Here is a 19,703-nt window from a genome sequence, read left to right on the forward strand (position 1 = left end):
TAAGATCTTCTTTGTGACGTATGCAGCCTACAAATGCGACCTCCGGAGGATGCAGCCTTCCGTTTGAGAAACGGCCTGTCTCTTGGGCTTTGTGTGCTGCTGCCGTTCCCAAAGCGCCACCTGCTGGAAGAGAATGATTTCCCATTTTCAATCAGCCCGTACGTCTGCTGTTGTCAAAGGCCAATGTGAAAATCAATCCATGTTCAATCCAATCCAAGATAATAAAATGTAAACAAATAAGGCAGTAAAATATATTTATATGTTATTTAATTAATATAATACTTGCTTGTTTTTGTGAAAACCTGTATCTGAACTGTAAATCATGCTTTTTACAGTCATTTAATTTTTAATTTATTTTTATTTTAGGTCTTTAAAAAAAAGGTCTTTAAAAGTCTTGAATTTAAGCTTAAATATCCTGCAGATACCCTGGCCTGGCAAAAACCATCAATTGTTTTTTTATATATAATTGTTCGGACCTCGGCTGGTGGGGAGGGTTCATTACTGGACCTCGAGCCGTTTATTTGAAGACCCCTGTCCTAGAGTCTGGAGGAAGGGTGGAGAAGCTCATAGCCCAAGTTGCTTAAAGTCCAGGGTTAAGTTTCCACAGTCTGTGATGATTTGGGGTGCAATGTCATCTGCTGGTGTTGGTCCATTGTGTTTTTTGAAAACCAAAGTCACTGCACCCGTTTACCAATAAATTTTGGAGCACTTCATGCTTCCTTCTGCTGACCAGCTTTTTAAAGATGCTGATTTAATTTTCCAGCAGGATTTGGCACCTGCTCACACTGCCAAAAGCACCAAAAGTTGGTTAAATGACCATGGTGTTGGTGTGCTTGACTGGCCAGCAAACTCACCAGACCTGAACCCCATAGAGAATCTATGGGGTATTCTCAAGAGGAAAATGAGAAACAAGAGACCAAAAAATGCAGATGTGCTGAAGGCCACTGTCAAAGAAACCTGGTCTTCCATACCACCTCAGCAGTGCCACAAACTGATCACCTCCATGCCACGCCGAATTGAGGCAGTAATTAAAGCAAAAGGAGCCCCTACCAAGTATTGAGTATATATACAGTAAATTAACATATTTTCAGAAGGCCAACAATTCACTAAAAATTTTTTTTTTACTGGTCTTATGAAGTATTCTAATTTGTTGAGATAGTGAATTGGTGGGTTTTTGTTAAATGTGAGCCAAAATCATCACAATTAAAAGAACCAAAGACTTAAACTACTTCAGTCTGTGTGCACTGAATTTATTTAATACACCAGTTTCACAATTTGAGTTGAATTACTGAAATAAATGAACTTTTCCACGACATTCTAATTTATTGAGATGCACCTGTATATATATATATATATATATATATATATATATATATATATATATATATATATATATAAATAAATGAGATACAAAAATTCATGCAACTGGTGTAATGCAATCGGAATATCCCTTATGGAAGTGAAACCATTTACATGTACAGTGAAAAATGTTCATATGCTTATTTGGTTAAATGGACTCAAATGATTATGATCAATTGGGATGATGCTGTATTTGAGACAATTACAACATACAGTTCATGATTGCAATATACATATTTTATTAAAGGGTTTAATGCATACATGAAGTAGGTTGACTATCTTGAGTGAACACAACATCCACATATAGTACAGTAGGGTCAAAATTGACATTGACGACCTTGGATTTTAGTAAAAATATTTTAAAATACCAGTTTAAAGGAATTGTCAGATTTGGAGAAATTTATCATAAAAACATTACAGTAATTATAAATAATAATATAAATAAATTATGTCCAAAAGAAACAGTTTAAAGCTAAAACACAGCTTTTCAATTCACAATTCATTAATTGTTGAACTGGAGTTTTGTGGATTACTTGTGGATTATTGTGATGTTTTTATCAGCTGTTTGGACTCTCATTCTGACGGCACCCATTCACTGCAGAGGATTCACTGGTGAACAAGTGATGTTGGTAAAATTCTCCAAATCTGTTCCAGTGAAGAAACAAGCTCATCTACATCTGGGATGAGCTGAGGATGAGCAAATGTTTTAGCACATTTTCATTTTTGGGTGAACTATTCCTTTAAGCGTGGCTGTCATTAAATAAAAAGCGAGATTCTGAACATTCTGAAATTAATGTAAAATTTTTCAGTTCAACTTTTCATGTAGTGCTGATAAAATTTGAACCAAAAAAGTGTCTTGTTAATTGAAAAAGAATGAAAAAAGGAGCAATTTCACTAGTGTTTTCAGACCACATTGTAAATCCTTATTTCTCTCTCTCCTTCACACACACACAAAGAGAGAGAGTCTTTGCATTCATACATAATCCATAAACTGTAGTTTAAGCACAGAGATAGTTTCCTAAGATTCAAACATTTTCTCAGAGTCATAAATATATATATTGTATGACACTATGTTCAATATAAATACTTTGGCTTGCCAGATGAGATATGCTGGAGATTTTTGGCGATAAATTTTGCATATAGTATTCATTGATGTGATTGTCACTGCTTTCTGCTTTTTAAATCAAACAGCTGTTTACTGGTCATTGATTAAAGGGTTACTCCACCCCAAAGTGAAAATATTGTCATTAATTACTTACTCCCATGTCGTTACAAACCTGTAAAAGCTTTGTTCGTCTTCGGAACACAATTTAAGATATTTTATATTTAAGATATATACTCTCCAAAATGGCGCTACGCTGATGCAGAGGAGACGAATTGTTGAATAAAGTGGTTATTTTTGTTTTCGTTGCTTACAAAAAGTATTTTCTTTGCTTCATAACATTCAGATTGAACGATGAACGAACCTTTATAGGTTTGTAACGACACGGGGGTAAGTGATTAATGACAAAATTTTCATTTTGGTGTGGAGTAACCATTTAAGTGCAAATATGACTGGCTTTCAGTCCCTTCTCTGATTGAACTTGGCATTTGCCTTGATTGTCACAAGCTTACTGAGGTTTGTGAAAGGGTAAGGTCATAAACATTTCATGAAAAGTGATATATCACATATCTGATTATGAAAACGATCACAACAAATAAATTATTTTAATGGGAAAATTACAGTGGAGAAATGAGGAATTATCAAAAGAAGTTGAAACCTCAGTTATGTTATTAAAACATAATACAGTATGATTCCCAATTGTGCTAAGTTGCTACCAGGAACTTACGGCAATGATTCTGAAAAGACATTTGCTAAAAAACAGCACGGATGTCATTGCACAATGCTTCATCATATAAATCATATACATTCCTGTTTGTCTGCAATTGAATGGAAGCAAATATAGCACACTGTCATCAGATCTAAAAATATGGCTAAAATAAATGTGCATGTCAAATTAAGGAATTTTGTTCTTTAGGTTTAACCATCAGATGATTATTTTCCTCAGAGTTTTTTTTTTTAACCTTTTGTAAACATACATGTTTAGTATTCTAATGCAAATTCTACCTCCCCCTTTCTTTTCACTGCAGTCTGGCCCAATACTGCCCCATATTTTGATCATTTCCTGGTACCTGGACAGGTACAGAAATGCCTGGAGAAATCAAGCCTAAAGCAGAAAAAGACAGAAAAAAATAATAAACTTTTATCTATTAAAATAATAATTCGGTCTAAAATTAAAATTTGCTGAATATTTACTCACTCTCACCAAGATGTTGGTGAGTTTGTGTCTTCATCGGAAAAGTAGCATTCAATCACTTGCTCACCAATGTATCCACTGCAGTGAATGGGTACCGTCAGAATCAGAGTTCAAATAGTTGATAAAAACATCACAATAATCCACAAATAATCCACACCACTCCAGTTCATCAATTACTATTATTTGTTTCTTTCAGACACGTAGCTGTTCACTTCTCAAATTGATGGACTGGAGTTAATTGATGGACTGGAGTGGTGTGGATTATTGTGATGATTTAATCAGTTGTTTGGACTCTCATTCTGACGGCACCCATTCACTGCAGAGGATCCACTGCTGAGCAAGTGATGGAATGCAACATTTCTCCAAATCTCTTCAGATGAAGAAGCAAACTCATCTACATCTTGGATGGCCTGAAGGTAAGTACATTTTCAGCACATACAGACAGTAAATGAAGAGCTGGTAGACTCACCTGTGCTGGTGTTAGCTGAAGGAGGAGGTGGTAGATGGGGAGAGGAGTACGACGTCTCAAACGAGCGAAGTGCAGACGGGGACGGAGGCAGCATGCATGAGTATGAGGAGGCAGATGGAGAAGGAGCCGACTGCAAAGAAAAGTCCAGTAGAGCGAGAAAAAAAAAAAAAAGCTGAATAATTTAAAATAGTATTGAAATGCAGTGAAGAACAGAATAATATACCAACATGCTATTGTGCACAGTATGCATTTTATACTATATCACTATACACAGTAGGGTAGAGTGGGGAAAAAAGCCCCCAAAGATTTTACAAGTTTTTTTCTGTGAAACAAAAGTTAAATGTGTTCAGAAAAGTTATTATTGTTTTTGTGACAATGACAGAAATGATAAACCAAGTATGAACCAAGGATGAGTTTTCATGTTATTAGATTTTTAACAAAAATTAAAATTTGCAAAACGCCCCCCAGTCTGACAAAGCAATTTGCTTTAAATATTTACAGCACAAAAAAATCAGAGCACAGGCAGCTTTAGCTTAAAATTAAAAAAAGAATATAATCAATAATTATGAATTACAAAATTATAATAGCCTATTTGAAAAAAGAAAAAAAAATTGTTAGCTGATGCTTGAGGTAATTTTTTAAATATAAAGTCCAAGTATTTTTTGTCAACCAACCATTTAGAATACATTTGATGGGAAAACAAAGGATTTGATGTTCAGAACGGAATAACTACAATAATTGCCCATAGCACCCTGGGGGCGTTTTACCCCACACACTATGTTTGAAAAAAAAAAAAGAAAATTATGTCATTCTGAAAATATAATCATATTTTTATTAAATAACATGTACCCCCTATCTACAGGCCCTACTGTTCTTATATCATATGTAACTGTGATGTTCTACAAAACAACAAGCTTTAGTTTTACCCCACTCTACCCTATCAGAAACATTACTATATTTGCCTAAATATACAACAATAAGCATTGCATGTAAGCTGCACTGCTCTAAAAATGACGTGGAATATACTTTGAAACCACTTTCATTCAGAAATTGTTAATATCAAATAATATTACTAAAAAATGACAAATAACATTAAATTAAACATGATTTTTTTCATGTGTTTGATGATATCATGTGATACTACTGTTTGAAACGTTAATCATTAAATAATGCCATTTTAATGCCACAATCATTTTGCTCTGTGTAGACACTACTGCACATTCAGTAAGTAGTCAACTAGTAGGCTATTCCACTCTTAAAACAGACAGATATTCTGGTGATTGCTGATGTCAGTTTCATTGTCACCACAAGAGGGAGCTAATACATAATAGTACAGATGCACATAGCCCTGATAAATTGGCAGTGCAATGTTTTGCTATATAGAAATGTGAATCTCCTAAAGTGAGCAGTGTCTCACCTGAACCCCAGAGTAGACTGACAGAGTGTTGTAACCGGGGAGAGCCGTGTCACTCTGACTGAGCATGGATGCTAAACACACATAAAGACGTGGGAAAATAAATAAATAAAAAAACATATGAGGTACAGATTGACCATTAATGAATATATGTGAATTCTTAAGAATAATTATTAATACATAGAAATAGTTATTAAAGCATCAACATCATGAATGAACACAAACTGAATTGTGAGAATTATGTAACCTGTGGCCAGTACAGTATTCAAATTTCTCTTTATGTAAATCTCCATTCCTACCTGCACTGTTGCCATGCGGATGATGATAGACAGCTGAGTTAAAGGATGTGCTCAGTGGCGCATGTTTTTGAACACAGGAAGTCCCGCCTCCAGACCGTCTCTGGTTTCGAAGCTTCTCCTCACGCCTCCATTTGGCTCTCCGATTGGAAAACCACACCTGTCAATCAAAGTCCAATATATATATATATATATATATATATATATATATATATATATATATATATATATATTAGTGCTGTCAAACGATTAATTGCGATTAATCACATCCAAAATAAAAGTTTTTGTTTCCATAATATATGAGTGTGTACTGTGTGTATTTATTATGTATATATAAATACAAACACATGCATGTATATATTTGAGAAAACTATGTTATGTTTATATATTATATATAATGTAAAACATCATAATATAAATACATAAATGTAAATAAATATTTTAAAAATATATACTGTATGTGTGTGTATTTATATATGCATAATAAATAAACACAGTACACATACATATATTATGTAAACAAAAATGTTTATTTTGGATGCGATTAATCATATATATATATATATATATATATATGTGTGAAATTATCTATCATGTTTATTTTGCTGATTTGTGAAGTCAACATAAAGATAAGGACAGTTACATACTTGTATCCTTGCCTCTGGAAGGTCGATTTTGTTTGCGAGTCGCTCCCGTGCGAAAACATCTGGATAATGTGTTCTCTCAAACTCTAAGTGAAGTTTAGTAGTTAAATGCTTGGTTTTATTTGTTGTCATTTGTTGCAATATAATTCCTATTTTTGAAGGATATTTTTGAAGTTTTCTTACCCTTCTCCAAGGCCTCGATTTGCTCTGTTGTGAAGCTGGTTCTGTTGCGTTGAAGTTTCCTCTTCAGCTGCAGCCTCAGTTGAGACTCTTCTCCCTCATCTCTTTCCACATGTCTTCCTTCACTTTCCATCCTCCCATCCGTCTCCACCAGGCAGCCATCGGAAACTAAAATCAAAAATAGTTACTAATCTGTAGAATGAAAGTGTGGAAGCTGGGAATCATTGAATGAATTCTTAAGGATTAGTTCACAGAAGTATTTGACTATTTTACAATAATAATAAATCATCAAAACCAAAACACAAGTGGTAGTAAGTAACCAAAATTGCTAAACAAATAAAAAAGTCTTAAATTGTAGCTTCTTTAAAATCACCATTCTTAAATAAACAAACAAACTTACGATTTTAGTTTAAATAAATTTATACGCAGGTTCAATTTCAAAATTAATTTCAAGCATTTAAAGGGATAGTCCACCCAACAATATCATTCCAAACTTGTATGCATTTCTTTCTGTGAAACACAAAAATATACCCAAAATAGTAATATTTTTAAGAAATATTGTTACCAACGTTCTTCAAAATATCTTCTTTTGTATTCCACAGAAGAAATTCATACAGGCTTAGAATGACATGAGGGGGAGCAAATGATGACAGATATTTAATTTTTGAGTGAACTGTCCCTTTAAGTATAAGCTTCTTCTTCAAAATGTTAGAAACAGAAATTCAGCTAAAAAGAAAATGTGCATACACACATTTTAGTGCCTTATTATTGTATATACAGCCAGAGGAGGTCAGACATATATCAGTGTTTTCTATAAGGCGTCAAGCATCTCACCAGTGCTGCGCTGGCTGGGAACTGCGTTCTGCGGATGGTACCAGTCATTTGCTCCACTCCAGTTTGAGGTGCTCTGGATGTTCAGCATGGTCAACCTCTCAAACATCATGTACCTGACCACTACAGCCTCAGAAAGGAACGAGACACAAGGACTAATTTAAATTAGATTCCCTAAGATGCGGTATGACCTTTGACCCTCATGTGTTTTTATACAGACAATTTAAAAGGAACAAATTGTATGAGAGAGAAACATACATTCACACAATCAATGTTAAAGTGAATTACAGTAGCATCATTTTATACATGAAGAGTCTGTTACATCAGTGGTAGTTATTAATACTAACAGTGTTCATTTATTAGGTCGTCACGTGTTTGTCCTAGGTGTACAGATTTGCGCATTAGAAGAAATTTGAAATTTAGGTGAATTAAATTACATATATACAGCATTACATGACATGTTCTTCGTCAATGACTTTGAAGAAGAAAAAAATGCTTTTACCTGTCCACATGACAATTTCTGTTGGCCAGAACAGTTGTTTGATAGTTTAATATATTTCCATTTCACATTGTTGTTTTTTTTTGTTTGTTTTTGCATAATTTGTTTTAAAATTCTAATTGATTTTTAGTTTTAATTTAGCTAAAAAAAATCTATAATAGGCTTTTAATAGCAGGTTTTCCTAGAAAACTAACCTTAATGAAATAAGCTCATTATGTGTTCAAATAACTATATTTTGTTGTCCCATAGTAAATGTTCAATAGCATTTTTGTAGCCAAGACATACAGAAACAGATGTTCAAAAATAAAACTACACTGTAAAAAAATATCCTGTTAAATTTACGGTAAAATCTGGCAGCTGTGGTTGCCAGAAATTCACTGTAAAAAATGCTGTGACAATATTCAGGTATTAGGGAACAGCATATTGGTGCCTGTACTGTATATTTTAAAACTTATAATCATTTTGTGATGTCATATTAATATACCAAACTATTTAAAGTACCAAAACCTGCTTTTTACCTAAAAATTTACTAATAACCACCATAATACATCAGAAAGCCATATGATGCATCGTAAGCGGCCTGTCCATAACACATGGCCAATACTACAGACAGTGCATGGTCATTCACACAAAGAGCATCAGAGTAACACAAAAGACATTCAAATAATGCAATAAACACCAACTAAATAACATAACACAACACACCCTAATGTATGTTACTGACAACAAAAAATACTTATATAAAATATAACAATAAGTGATGTTATGCAGGGACTTCTATGAACAACCTTTTACGGTTTTTCACCATGAAAATAAACAGTAACTCAGTTTAAAAAACAACAAAAAAAACAAACATGTTTGACAGTATTTTTCAGTAAACTTACATATATGATAACCCTTACAATTTTTCACAATATATTGGAATATTTTTTTATATTGTAAGAATTTTTATTGTAAGTTTTTTTACTCTAGCATTTTAATGTTTTTTTTTATTACAAAATTTTACACTTTTGAAAAAGGGCCACAACTAGACCATGTCCAAAAATTACATTTTGTGTTGCTTTTACAAACATTTGTGGACTCAATACAGCAGTTTCTAGCAAAATTATAAGAAAGAGCAAAGAAAAATAATACAAATCCAACTCACCAGCTGTTACATTACGAGCAGCACATCCACGGCAGCACAGCAAAGTTATCCCTCTTTTTGAAATATTATTAAGGGTTTCCTGACAACTTGCTTTGTTAACAATGAACTGTGTGTGTGGAGTGACAGAGAAATAGAAATGCATCTGCAGACACTTCTGCCCTTAAAGAGAGAGAGAGAGAGAGAGAGAGAGAGAGAGAAAAGTGACACAGTGAGTCAACATCAGTGTCAAGTTTGAACTTAATGCCAGTGAGAGAGCAGCAAAAAGAAAAAAGAAAAGAAAAAAACACTACAGATAAAGGAGTGATGAAAAAGAAGAAGAGGGGAATGGCAGAAAAGAGCAGAGTTTAATATTAATTAGCCTGCACATGTTAAAAGAAAAGTGGGATTTGGGAGGAAAATGAGAGATCGTTGGACATTCCTGAAGTGATCATTTTTGCATTTCTTCTCACAACTTAAAAACACATTAATTTTAGTCTGTTTGTTTCAGCAGAACATAATCTACAGTTTTGAGTTTATAGCTAGATAGATAGATGGATAGACATTGCTCAAGATGCAAATATATACATTGTTGCAATTGTGAACAAGAGTCATTTTGAATAGGAAAATGTTGACTGAAATTATAAAATTGTAGATTTCATAGACTTGCTTCATTAAATGAAACAAAAGCAAAACCAATTGAGCAATTTTTGTCTCTCTATGTTAATTGTGACTGAAAATAAAGCATGCTGTCAATAACTTTTATTTATTTATTATTAGTAGTATTATTTTTTTTAAATACATCCCTTTAGTTTTTCTACAGAATAAAGTACATGTCCTCAACTGGGGAAACTGGGAATTATATGGGTTAATTTAGTTCAATTAAGTTTGATTAAATTATATTTGATGTGACCCTTCTCATTGAACACATTAGATCATAATTGAACATTTTGAAATAAATAATAGTTTCATTTGAATTAAGCACAAAAATTTCCCAGAATTACTAATGTATATTTAATGTGATAAACACAATAAATTATATGTTGAGGATAGAATAATGAGAGAGCAATGAGAGTTGGATGAGGGTATAAATAAACCAGTGTGTGTGTGTGTGTGTGTGTGTGTGTAGGTTGGGGAACAGGGGGATGCCACATTACTTTATTTCCAGTTGACAAGACTTTACATCCCCTATCTCTGTCTCTCTCATACACTGCACATATACTGCTTTACCAAGCGGTTTCAGGAAAATTAAATATGTAAAATAACATAAACTGTAATTGTTGTTATTATTATTATTATTAGTAGTAGTAGTAGTAGTAAAGTATTAAAACAGATTTTGTTATTTATTTGTGTCTGAGTGGACATCTTATAATAATAATAAAGTGATAGTAGTATTAAAACAGATTTATATCTTTATTTACTTATATCTGAGGAGGCATCTTAATAATTATTATTAAAGCATATTTATTTTCTATTTATAATGGGGCGTATCATCATCATCATCATCACCCTCATCATTATTAAAGTATAATCTTTATATCAGAATGTTTTTTAATCATAAGAAAGTCAAGTGTGTCCAACCTTTTGACTGTGTATGTTAATGTCCTGATATATGTGCTCTATATCATACATAACATTAACCTTAATTTTGGGTTGTGTACAGATGTGCATTTTCACTAGCCTATGTGACTGTGCATGTGTCACTACGGTTATTCTCGTGCATGCGTGTGCGTGTTTCTTGCAAAGATACAAATAGCTTTAGGACATGTTTTTTTTTTTTTTTAAACTAACCCCCACCCCACAATCTCTCCATCCCTCTCTACCTCTTTTCTTTTTCAGCGCTGGGGGTTAAAAGTGGGGCGGGAGGGGGCTGTGGAGGGAGAAGAGATGGTCACCATAGCAACAACGCCACGACAAATATTCATCAAGGCTTAAAACAAAGCCGAGCGGAGCAGCTTTATCAAATAGCTCGCGCAGTTCATCCTGGGACAGTCGGAGAGGCGAACTACAACACTTTACTGAGGAGAATGAATAGCTTTCTTCCACAGTTAATCAAAAATAAACTTTCCGTATTTTTTTGCTTATGACAGGTGGTTGTGCTACTTTAGTGGAACGGTGACTTCCTTCAACACTCTCTTTCCGTTTCTGTGGTTCAGTTCCGCGGTTTCTCCGTCGTTTTTTCGTCGTGTTGTGCTGCCCCTGGCGAGTGGCGACACCGCGCTGCATCCTCTCTCCCGCCCCTCCTCTCTGTCCCTGTCACCTTCAATCGTGCTGTAAAAGCAGACACAGAGCCTGAGGACAGAGCGAGAGGAACACAACCGAGACAGAGACACAGCAGCAGCTCAACAGAAGAGGAAGGTGAACACTGAGTCATGTGGTGATTAGGCCTATCATCGGCATCTGTCAAGCCATTATTAATAAGTGTTAGCGCCCCCTCGTGCCAGTTCCCAAATCTTACAGCAGAAATTAAACGATTTAAAGGGATTTTTTTTTTTTTTAATGCAAAGACAAAATAAAGACAATGAGGGTTACATACATTAGTCTAAGCATACACTGTAAAAAACAAAACAAAAAAAAACAAAACAAGTTGAGCCAACTTAAAATTTTAAGGCAACCAGCTTCAGGAGATTTTTGACTTTTCTCAACTTGTCGCTTTACATTTATACAACAAAAATGTGAGACTCTCCCACAAAAATAAGTTGAGCAAACTCAAAAATCTGCTGAAGCTGGTTGCCTTAAAATTTTAAGTTGGCTCAACTTATTTTATTTATTTATTTTTTTTACAGTGTAGCCTACTATGTTAGCTTATAAGAATCTCACCATGAAAGAGTCTTACATGCAATATAATTATTAGAGTTTCTTAAAGAGTTTACATACACATCAAAATCTTTCTTGAAAACAAAAAGGAGTTTTCTTTAAAAAATTACGAATGGAAAATTTGGCAATAAATAGCAATAAATTATTAATAAATTTAAAGTGAGAAGGGTCTAGATTCAAGGAGTAACCAAAAAAAAAAACAAATATATAGAAGTTTGGATGTAAATATTTTTTTTAACAAAATTGGAAAAGTCAACCCAGAACACTATACAATAAGCACAGTCGTAAAATAAATTATTGATTGTTTCTTCAGACAGAAGACAAAAGGAGCAATTGGGGGAAATCCTATTATTAAATTTAGCAAGTTTATAATTTATAATAACTTATGGATATATGAATTTTAATTGAGACTTCAACAACTTTATTAGATATAAATATGTTATTTCAAAAACTCACACAAGCAGGTAAAGAAATCTGAGATGTATTAATAGCTGAACGAATACCTTTGTTTGACATGGCTATTGAAAAGAATTTGGTCAATAAATAAATTAGTGTTGTCAAAAATAGGAGAGTCTAAAGAACGTTTAGGGCCAGACTTGACTAAAGGCACAATCAGCAATTGCACCAAAAACAATGGCATATTCTCTTGGGGGACTGGAAAAGAGAATTCTTGCATAAACTGTTCAGTTGTTTAAAAATGTCTTTAACCTTAAAGGAATTATTAATAGTGGAAAAATCCATTAACTCGAAACCCCACATAACTCAATCAGCTAATGCTTTTTTTTTAAAGTGGGTTTTAGAATTCCAAACAAAGTCTACTATAATTTTGTCCAGTGTTCTACAAAAACATCCATGATGATAACCCGAGATAACCCATCTGCTTTAAAGCAACACTACCTGTTATTGACAGATCACACTGTAACCTGATTTAAAGGGATAGTTAACACAGAAATTAAAATTCTGTCCTCGTTTACTCGCCCTCAATTTGTTCCAAACTTGTATGAATTTCTTTTTCTGTTGAACATAAAAAAAAGATGTGGGTAAAGATGTGGGTAACTGTGGGTAAAAGTTGTAGCCAATGGTAACCATTGACTTCAATATGTGATGTTAATTTTTTAGTATAGAAAAAATACTATGGACAACATCATCTGTTGGTTATGTTGTGTTCAACAGAAATAAATTCATGCAGGTTTGGCAAGACATTAGGATGAGTAAAGGATGACATAATGTTTATTCTCGAGTGAACCGTGCCTTTAACAATTCAACTTTTTGTGTAAAATAACTGTTAATTTCACTGCAACTTTTTCTGTACATCTCTTTTTCTGCCATTTATTATTTATTTATTTTATTTTGCTTCTTTCAGGACTACTTGATTCTGATTTGTCAACCATAGCATGCAGGCAAATATTTTTAAATATTTATTTTATGTTTCCTGATGTTCACTTCTAATGTTAAAAAATTACATCAAAAGCAGTCATAATATTTACTAGATATGAGGTAATAATTATTTTTAACTGGGTAATAACTTTGCATATTATACTTGTGAAACACATATGATTACAGTTGTTTTATTGCTTTTCTATTGAGTTGATTACAGGTGCAGCAGGAAGTCTTGTACTGATTTATTCATCTCTATAGGCTAATAAAAGTAGAAAATGGTTCATTTTGGCAGCTTGGTTTCAGTAAAAGCTGTTTTTAAACTAACAAGAAAGTTTTGAGTTCACTTCAACTTACATTATATTTGTAAAGTACTTTTTTTTAAAGATTTAAGATGACACTTTTTAAGATTGCACTGGTTATTGTAGTGTAAATCCTGTCTGATTTAACACTTCAACATGTGACTACCACAAAATCACAAATTCATGATCACAAAATAAATGCACTTATTCTTTGTTGATAACATCCTAGGCATTAGAAGGCCACTATGATAGACTGAACCTGTTATGCCTGTTTTCTCAGTCACGTGAATGCAAAAAGGGACTGATTGTTAAAACCTGTTAACAAAAGTCCCTACAACCGACACAGTAGAATTAGATGACATATGCCACACAATTTAAAACTGAAGCAATTTAGCAGCTTTTTAACGGGAAATCAACTATTTTTCAACAAAGCTGCAGAAAAAGTTAGAAACCTTGAAGCCTTACTAAATTGTACAGATTACACAAATGATTGATTTAGAGCCTATATTTTGAAACCTGCATTCATTAGTCCACTGCAAACAGCTTGCCCTGCCACATTCTCGGACAAATTCCCCGAAACAAAACAGAGAAACCAAAACTGCTAGAAGTGAGCGAGTGGGCGGGGTTTGGGCTCATTGAGGGCGGGACGAACGCTCCTGATTGGTCATTGTTGGAAAGGTAGACAGATTGTTTGGAAAAAAATTGTTCTCGGGTAGTTGCTTGAGCGAAACTTCCGAAGCAGTCATTTTCAGTTCACCTGACTTTGTCGAACAAGGAAGTGATTATTTCTAGAAACATTCGTTTTAAACATTTGAGTCCATCGCCTCTGAATTCTAAACAAAGTTCCTGGAACAAAGGTGACGTTATTTTGATAGGATGCGGTACACTTCATGTATTCGGACTGCCTTCGTTATACTGATTGGTAGGTGCATATCTTTTATGTTTTTTTTTCTTTCTAAAAAAAAGAAAAGTTTTTATTAACGAATTAACAAATAATGTATGATTGTAACATTATTTTGTTTTATGTTGGGCGCCATTCAGGGTTATGGATGGGCGAGGCTCAAGGTAAGCAATTGACCTAATTTGCAATAGGGTTGTGTTTGTATGTCAGATGGAAGCATACCAGCTAAAATCAACACTTAAAACATTATTATATCCGTTTATATTTTTAAAATGTGAATTGGTTTATGAGAGTAAAACAAATGAGTCACCAGAGTCAATGTGTTTGACTCAGAATGTGGTCGGCCGCAACTGGTGAACAGGATAGTCGGAGGTTCCTCTGCGTCAGAAGGTGCTTGGCCTTGGCAGGTGGATATTCAGGTAAGAAAGGCAGCCATTATGAAACTAAAGTTTTGAAAAATTGAGGCAGAGTTCACAGACTTTAGTTACATAGAATAGTTTCCTTTAGCTGAGTCGAACAACACAGATTACAGTTTAATGCATAACCTGATCAAATGTATGCCCTGAATGAAAAATCATCATCATCAAGATTTTTTGTTCAGGTCTCATGCAAAAATTCTATAATAATTATTCATAATCTTACATTTTGACCGAAAAGGTGTAGGCTGAAGCCTTAGCTTATTTTACCTACCCTTTTTTAATAAGTGTCCTGTCCACTTTCACATTTAATCTATACAAAAAGATACAAAAACAGTTACTTAAAGGAGTAGTTCACTCAAAACTGAAAATTTCAGGCCATCTAAGATTTTGTATCTTCATCAGATTTAGAGAAATTTTGCATTTTATCACTAGCTCACCAATGGCTCCCTGCAGTGAATGGGTGCCGTCAGAATGACAGTCTAAACCACTGATAAAAACATCACAATAATCCACAAGCATTGATTTTACCTATTTTTATATATATTGTGTTTATGCAACTTGTGTATTTTTTGTAACTCAGTTTTTGAACATAGCCTGATGCTGACATGGCATATAACTATGGTCCATCAATTAATTTGTGAAGTGAAAAGCTGTGTGTTTGTAAGAAATCCATCATGAAGATGTTTTTAAACTTCATACAAGTCCTCTACGCATAATACTTTTTCTCTAGTGAAAAAGTTGTCTTGTCTGTATCAGGAGAGAAATAGACACAAATCAAGCACCATTTACAAGTTGAAAATAAGTTTAGAACCGTTCTGGTGGTTTTTGACTGGAGAAAGCATTATTATGAATTATGGCCAGAAGCAAATGTTTAAAATAATAATAAAAAAAGGTCATGTGGGGTTACTTGTGTTCTATTGTGATGATTTATCAGCTGTTTGGATTGTGATGGCACCCATTCACTGCAAATGATGTACCGCTAAAATTCTCCAAATCTGTTCCGATGAACAAACAAACTCATCTACATCTTGAATGGCCCGAAGGTGAATACATTTTCAGCGTATTTTTGGGTGAGCTATTAAAAAAAATAAAAGACAAAAATTTATTGAGACCCTTATAGATAACTGAAAATTACACCTTTTATATTAAATTCATACAATTGTTTCAAATATTTTATGTACAAGTTATTTATGAGCTATATATTTATCACCTTTTTAAATTTGCAAGGTGAACTACACATTTTTAATTTCTTATTGCAGTTTTTCCACAATATATACATAATTTTTTTTTAGATTTCTCCTTTCCCTTTTTTAAATTAAAAAGAACATTTAAATCTTAGCTGAATCCAGATGTCAGTGAAACCTTTAATTATTTTATTGTCAAGGTTTAGGATGCATTCTGAATTGTCTGTCAAATCTGGTTTCTTTTCGATATCCTCCTAATGTCTGGTTGATATGTGCATTTAGACTGACAATAAAGGACATGTGTGTGGAGGAACTATCATCTCCGAGAACTGGGTCCTGTCTGCTGCACATTGCTTTCCCAAGTAAGTTTCACACCTTTTTTCAACGCCTGTATAATCCTTGTTTGCTTATTTTTCGGCGCTATGTATATCAATTTCTCTTCCTTTATCCAGCCCTAATGACATCTCCTCTTACATGGTTTATGCGGGCCGGCAGCAGCTGAATGGCTGGAACCCGGACGAGACCACCCATAGGGTCAGCCGTGTGGTGGTTCCTCTGGGTTACACAGACCCTCAGCTGGGTCAGGATATCGCTCTAGTGGAGCTGGCCACAGCTGTCAGGTGGTCCGACCGCATTCAGCCTATCTGCTTGCCATATGCCAATGTGGAGTTCAGCAGCGACATGAGGTGCATGATCACTGGATGGGGTGACATCAGAGATGGAGGTGAGTGAGAAACCCACGCTACAGGCATCTGAAATTTCATCCATGCGCAAGTTGTATTGTTAAATATATTTAACTTTGAGATTACAGTGACATTACATTCAGTAGTAATTAGTAGTAGTAGTAAGTTGATAAATAATAATAAAAATAAAATACTAAATACTTGTTTTAAGTGCTTCAAGTGAAATAGGCTTCACAACATTATTTTAACATGAACAATGTGAATGGATATTCATTATGGGATTTGCTAAAGATCACCTGTATTAGTGTTATGACTAATAGTAATAGTAGATGACAGCAAAGCTATCTAAAGGCATAAAAAAATTAAGATGTTAATGAACTGCTATTGTGAAACAATAGGGAACTGGTGTGGCTGAATTATATTGGATTGCTTGAAAATAGACTTGTTAGATGATTTCAAATGGGGTCTAAATGTAAAAATAGAGCATATGAGTATGCACAACTCAATATCCAATTGACTGATAACTGATGAGGTTCCGATATATTGTTAATTCCTGCTGTTTAATATCTTAATGCAAATTTATGGTGCACATTTTCACTGAAAATGTTTGTCATCTTAAGGTCATTTAAAGTTCAATACATTCAAAAGTCTGGAGTCATTAAGCATAAAGGTCTTTGCACAAATTTCTTTGAGTCCGAAATTTTCGTATGCTTTTTTTGTATTCGTCATCGTCACGCACAGAAACCTTGCACACTGAGTCAAAATGTGAAATAATATTATTACATTTTCAAAGAACAGTTTCATATTTGAAAATATTTTAAAATTTATTGCTGTGATCAAAGCTGAATTAAATTAAAACAAATTGATTCAAATACCTTTATTTTGCAAGGATGCATTAAATTGCTCAAAAGTGACAGTGAAGACATGCATTATGTTAAGATTTCTGTTACAAAGAAATGCTGTTCTTTTGATCTTTCTGTTCATCAAAGAATCCAGAAAAAAATTATCATGTTTCCACATAATTTTTAAGCAGCAAAAACAATTTCAACATTATTATTTAAAAAAATTATAAGTAGCATTATTAATAATTAAGCACCAATAGTAATTGATAATGATTTCTGAAGGATCATGTGACACTGAAGACTGAATTAATGATGCTGAAAATTCTACATTTCCATCCCAGGATTGAATTGCGCTTTAAAGTATTTTATAATAGTAAATAGTCATTTCAAATAGTAATAATAGCCTATTTTACAATACTACTGATTTTACTGTAATTTAGATCAAATAATGCAGCTTTGGTGAGCAGAAAAAAAAATTAATTGGTAGTGTGTGAAATATTGGCAATTGCTACAAGCAGTGCATTAAGAAATTCTTGTTCCCTGAGTGTGTATAAAGACACAAAAGCAATCATGTTTTTTCTCATGTCTTGTTCAGTTGCTCTACAGGGTGTTGGGGCGTTGCAGGAAGTCCAAGTGCCAATCATTGACTCAGAGACTTGTCAGGATATGTTTCTGATAAACCCCACAGAGAACATTAACATTCACCAAGACATGATGTGCGCTGGATTCCAACAAGGAGGCAAAGACTCCTGCCAGGTGAGGAGAGCATTGCTTGAGGAAAACATACGATTTGTTTTAAATAAAAATACCAATGAGCCTTATTGTTTCTAATACCCTTCTGTTCTCATATATTTCTGCATGTTCCCATATCAGGGTGACTCCGGCGGCCCTCTGGTGTGTCAGATCAGTGACGGAAGTTGGGTGCAAGCTGGAATTGTGAGCTTCGGGCTCGGCTGCGCTAAACCAAACCGACCAGGAGTCTATGCCAAATTATCCAGCTTCACTAACTTCATCCAGTACCATGTTGGAGGAGTCCAGCTCAAGAGCGCATCGAGTCACATCTGGGCTGACCGGGTCATGGCGCTCATCAGGACTCTGGTGCTACTGGTATTGGTGCAGCTGCTGAGATAAACACACACTGATCCTCGCACAAGCCAAATACCTCCCGCTCCAAAACACCGTCCTACATAAAAAGAGATTTTAATGCCATAAGTAGCTTTTTAATCAGTTTTTAAACAACTTTATATTATGTAGTTTCCTATTTGGTTTGTACCAAAGATACACGCCAAATTGTTTGAATAATATATTCTTTTAACTATTTGAAACTGTGCTGATTAACATTGAGATGATTAAACCATGTAATTAAACTGTGCAAATAATGCCATTTTTAAACTGAAATACTCAAATGGTTCTCATGGGCAGCTTAACAAATGTGAGATTTGACAATCATGATGCATACTAAAATATTAATGGACACTCATTTGATTCAGCCTTTTGCACAGCAATTATAAATGTTATTTAACTTTGTATCAGGACATGTAAAAGTTTTAAGATCACCTGTGCAATTAGATGTTTATATTGTGAAAGATTTCATGCTTTTCTAGAGTCAGTTGTATATTTGTGTCTTTTGGTGACTGTTTCTCTTAAAATGATGTAAATAAACTTTGTAATAAAGTGATTTTTGTAATTGATATATTTTGCATGTTTATATTTATGGTAGAGGTAAACACTGGGCAATTGACCTGTCTTTAAACATTAACATTACTAATCCTATCATAGAAACTGTTGCTGTCTGGCATGTTCTCAGATAAGCTTCTGCTCTTTTAATGCAAGTCTATGGAAGATTTGTGTTCGTTTAATCATAATTTTATATAAAAATGCAAAAATTCAAATATTGTTAATGTGCATTCAGCATCAGTATTTTTTTTTTCTTTCCCAGGGAAAGTAACATTTCATTTACATACTGATTCATGTTCTAGAGGTAATTAGTGTAATCACTCTTTAAATATATATAGTCATGGCCAAAAGTATTGGCACCCTTGGTAAATATGATCAAAGAAGGCTCT

At 33.8% G+C, this 19,703-nt stretch overlaps 2 protein-coding genes across 3 annotated transcripts; one reads left to right on the forward strand and one right to left on the reverse strand.

Moving 5' to 3' along the window:
* Positions 1 to 1,611: 1,611 nt before the first annotated feature.
* Positions 1,612 to 14,884, reverse strand: LOC131551077 (paired box protein Pax-6-like). 2 transcript variants are annotated; one of them, XM_058793720.1, is made up of 10 exons: positions 14,820 to 14,884; positions 10,936 to 11,383; positions 9,137 to 9,295; positions 7,494 to 7,620; positions 6,663 to 6,827; positions 6,483 to 6,565; positions 5,839 to 5,995; positions 5,543 to 5,613; positions 4,126 to 4,255; positions 1,612 to 3,566 (listed from the first exon to the last, which is right to left on the reverse strand). In XM_058793720.1, exons 4-10 carry the CDS (start codon positions 7,600 to 7,602, stop codon positions 3,481 to 3,483), a joined length of 801 nt encoding a protein of 266 aa, XP_058649703.1. In that variant the 5' UTR covers positions 7,603 to 7,620; positions 9,137 to 9,295; positions 10,936 to 11,383; positions 14,820 to 14,884; the 3' UTR covers positions 1,612 to 3,480. The 2 variants fall into 2 exon arrangements, with proteins under 2 accessions (XP_058649703.1, XP_058649702.1); XM_058793719.1 differs by lacking the exon at positions 14,820 to 14,884 and having other exon boundaries at positions 10,936 to 11,616.
* zgc:92313 (uncharacterized protein LOC436869 homolog) lies at positions 14,282 to 19,328 on the forward strand. The gene is made up of 7 exons (XM_058793718.1): positions 14,282 to 14,530; positions 14,650 to 14,673; positions 14,843 to 14,928; positions 16,395 to 16,474; positions 16,565 to 16,836; positions 18,233 to 18,393; positions 18,511 to 19,328. Exons 1-7 carry the CDS (start codon positions 14,485 to 14,487, stop codon positions 18,766 to 18,768), a joined length of 927 nt encoding a protein of 308 aa, XP_058649701.1. The 5' UTR covers positions 14,282 to 14,484; the 3' UTR covers positions 18,769 to 19,328.
* The last annotated feature ends 375 nt before the right edge of the window (positions 19,329 to 19,703 follow it).

This window comes from Onychostoma macrolepis, chromosome 12 (assembly GCF_012432095.1).
Source record: "Onychostoma macrolepis isolate SWU-2019 chromosome 12, ASM1243209v1, whole genome shotgun sequence".
In the NCBI taxonomy this organism is placed as follows: domain Eukaryota; kingdom Metazoa; phylum Chordata; class Actinopteri; order Cypriniformes; family Cyprinidae; genus Onychostoma; species Onychostoma macrolepis.